The 2,979-nt window shown below is 39.7% G+C and overlaps 1 protein-coding gene across 1 annotated transcript in view; it reads left to right on the top strand.

Annotated features, from left to right (window-relative positions):
* Positions 1 to 1,223: 1,223 nt before the first annotated feature.
* Positions 1,224 to 2,979, top strand: part of ACADL (acyl-CoA dehydrogenase, long chain) — a gene marked incomplete at its 5' end in the record, with an annotated part of 13,112 nt that continues 11,356 nt past the window's right edge. The window contains one exon of the mRNA XM_008940688.1: positions 1,224 to 1,385. Coding sequence (XP_008938936.1) covers positions 1,224 to 1,385 — 162 coding nt within the window. The remainder of the gene's footprint in view (positions 1,386 to 2,979) is intronic.

The following is a 2,979-nucleotide window of genomic DNA, read 5'->3' as shown; positions in this document are numbered from 1 at the left end:
CAATGAAGCGAAAGGGTGGCCTGAAACTGCTCGATATCGCCTTAAACGGCTTTAAAAATAAGGTGGAGCTTTTGGGAGAGTCGCTGTGTGCCTAGCACAGGATGCCTGTGTCTGAGGGTACAAGATACCGAACAAAATTGCAGTAGCCCACTTCTGGCAGATAGGAGTCAATAGAGTCTATGTTTCAGGGGTGTTTAATCCTTTGCACCAGGAAGCCCATAAGTAACTTCCTGTGGCAGGAAATAAAGTCCTTAATTTTTATGATGGAGTTAATAGTTGCATGCTCAGTTCTGTGGGACTACATGCAATTACCATGCTGGGGAACCAAGGAGAGATGAATAAAATAGTTTGAGAAAGGAGCAGTGAATAACTTTTCCATTTAATATAGCTCAGTTCTCTATTTATGATTTTTATTATTTGTGGCAGTAAAATAAAAACACAAGGAACCCAGTGCACAAATATAAGAAGTGAATTTTCATGTTGTCCTTGATATTCTAAACCCTTACAAAAGCTTTAAACCCTTGGTATTTTGTAATTGTACTTCCCTTCTGTGGTTTCAGTTACTGACATTCACTACTGTTTAATTTTTTAAAGAAGCATTTTATTTTTCCATATGTTTTTATCAGAGTTTTAGGAGGATCGGCTTTCCTGTACAACACAAATACTGAAAGTTGGAAGGAATTGGAAATCATTGTTTTCAAGGTTAGAACTATGCAGATAGTTGTGATAATAAGGAGCATAATAAAGACCTCAGAACGTGCAAATCCATGTTGTACTTGCTTTTATCTTGTGTGTAAGTTTTGTGTCATGGATTTGCAGTTTTGGGACTTTGTGACGTTCATGTACAGAATAAATTAAACCCATAAAAACTTGTTGAAAAACTTATTCCCTCAGCTGAAATTGAGCTGAACTGGGTTTTGGAGGTTGTGTGGCAAGGAGAGAAGGCAGTGATGATTTTTAGCATCCTTAACGAACAGAAACTTCATCCTATTATATGTGTAGGTATTATTATTGTTTTAGTTTATTTGAAGTGTTATGGATACACCAGTATTGCTTTGCCTCCTTTCACAGCCCTGTGAAGCAAGTCCTTATCACAGGTATCCTTTGGACTTAAAGTCTGCTTGACTTGGGATGTGAACTATGTTTACCAGCCCAGGTGTTTCCTTTGTTGAAAAAATGGTGGTGCCTGTGTCCTAACAGATGCTTTCACTTGTGTTTTTCAGTCCTCTGCAAACTGAACAGCATGGCACAAAGCGCCTAGAACCATCTGCTGCTAAAAGTCTGACTGATATAGGCACTCGGAGGATCTTCACATCAGACCATGATATCTTCAGGGAGAGTGCCAGGAAGTTCTTCCAGGAGGAAGTGCTGCCTTTTCACGCAGAGTAAGATACCTCTTAAACATTGTGGTTTGCCAAATAATATGTATTTCTCCCCAAAATGCATTTTGGGGCATTAATATGACAGGATAAACAGGATGTTTCTTTTTATTTACAAGCTTGCTTGTTCAGATCTACTGTATTAAAACAAGCCTGCCTATGAAAATCATATGTGAAAAAGAAATCACACATAATGACAATTCACTGCATTCTTTGAGCTCCAGTTTAGGCACTCTGACATCATCTTAGGCCTATGAGCAGGCAAATGCCGTTTGCAGACTTGCAGTGAAAGTATTCCACTTGTAGGTATTAACTAACACCATGCTGTTGTACTTCTGTCATCCAAAAAAGCACTGACATCATGTCTAGCTTACATTGCAGTAGGTTTTGTAAATACAGTACATGTAGGATGAGAAGCTGGATTATGTATTGCTGAGAATCTTGCTCAAAATGTCTTTAAGTTACTATCTTTTTTGCTTCTGTGGAAATGCATGTGGTCTTCTGCACAGAGTAGGTGTGTCTTCCATGAGCTAGAGCTGGAGGGTGTTTTACACCCTTGTTTTAGCTGTATCCGGTCATGTTAAAGTTGAGGAAAGAAAGTAAATGAACTCGGAACATGTTTTTGGACAGAAAGTGTTAAGCTGCAGTAGCATCTTAAGCAATTTTTACTGCACTTGAAAAACATTGCAGTGAAAACATCGGGGGGTGGTGAAGGGCTTACTCTGAAATCAGGCTGCTAGATGAGTTTCCTGATGCAGCTCGCAGCGTGTATCCACAGACAGTCACGATGGCACAATTGAGTGGGTGGGGTGTTGTGGCTCTGGGGCAGAAATGAACAGCAGGAGGCAATGGAAACAGCCTGTATCAGGATTCTTGCCAACTGTTTTTTTCATCGTCAAACCACCATCTCAAAGTAGTGTGGTTTCCCACTGTACAATCATATTTGGTCTGCAAAAACATGTTTTCCCTCATCTTTTATTAGAATTACTTCTAGTGCAGGTTTGTGGACAGATACTGGCTCAGCTTGAGGTTATTGAAGATCCTCTTCGCTAGCTTGCTGACAAAGTGATTTCTTAGAGAGGCTGGAACGAGTCGAACTAGTGTCCTTGCCTCACTGTGACCTATGAACCATTTTATTCTCACCTTTTGAGTAAACAAGGAGGCTTCAGGCTTAGTATATTAATTGGCTGGGTTGATGTGTCGTGACAAGTGTGGCATCAGTGGACTCAGTTGTGGACTATTTTAAGGAGGGAGGAGCTTAATGATCAGTGAAGTAGAGACAGAAATGGCCCTTAAAAGTTGGGGGGTGAAAAGCAAAGATAGTAATGGGAGAGATTTGTTTTAAGATTTCCAGTATAGGAGTGAAAGCTCTAGGAATGAGCTTAAATATGTAGGATAAGACACTTAAATGTGGATCAAAGGCTGTGGAGTAGCTCTGCTGCATACAGGTATCTCCCATATCTGTTTGCCATATAATTTTAAAATTGCAGTTTTTAAAAATAAGGCATTTAAAAAAAGCTGCGCTGTGCCTTTAATGGCCATCCTAACGTACTGTTGAACTGTCAGACTCCATGAAGAGGTACTATTTTTTCCAAGAATA

This window comes from Merops nubicus, unplaced genomic scaffold, assembly GCF_000691845.1.
Source record: "Merops nubicus isolate BGI_N331 unplaced genomic scaffold, ASM69184v1 scaffold48325, whole genome shotgun sequence".
Taxonomy (NCBI): Eukaryota; Metazoa; Chordata; class Aves; order Coraciiformes; family Meropidae; genus Merops; species Merops nubicus.
This window is presented reverse-complemented; position numbering and strand designations above follow the sequence as displayed.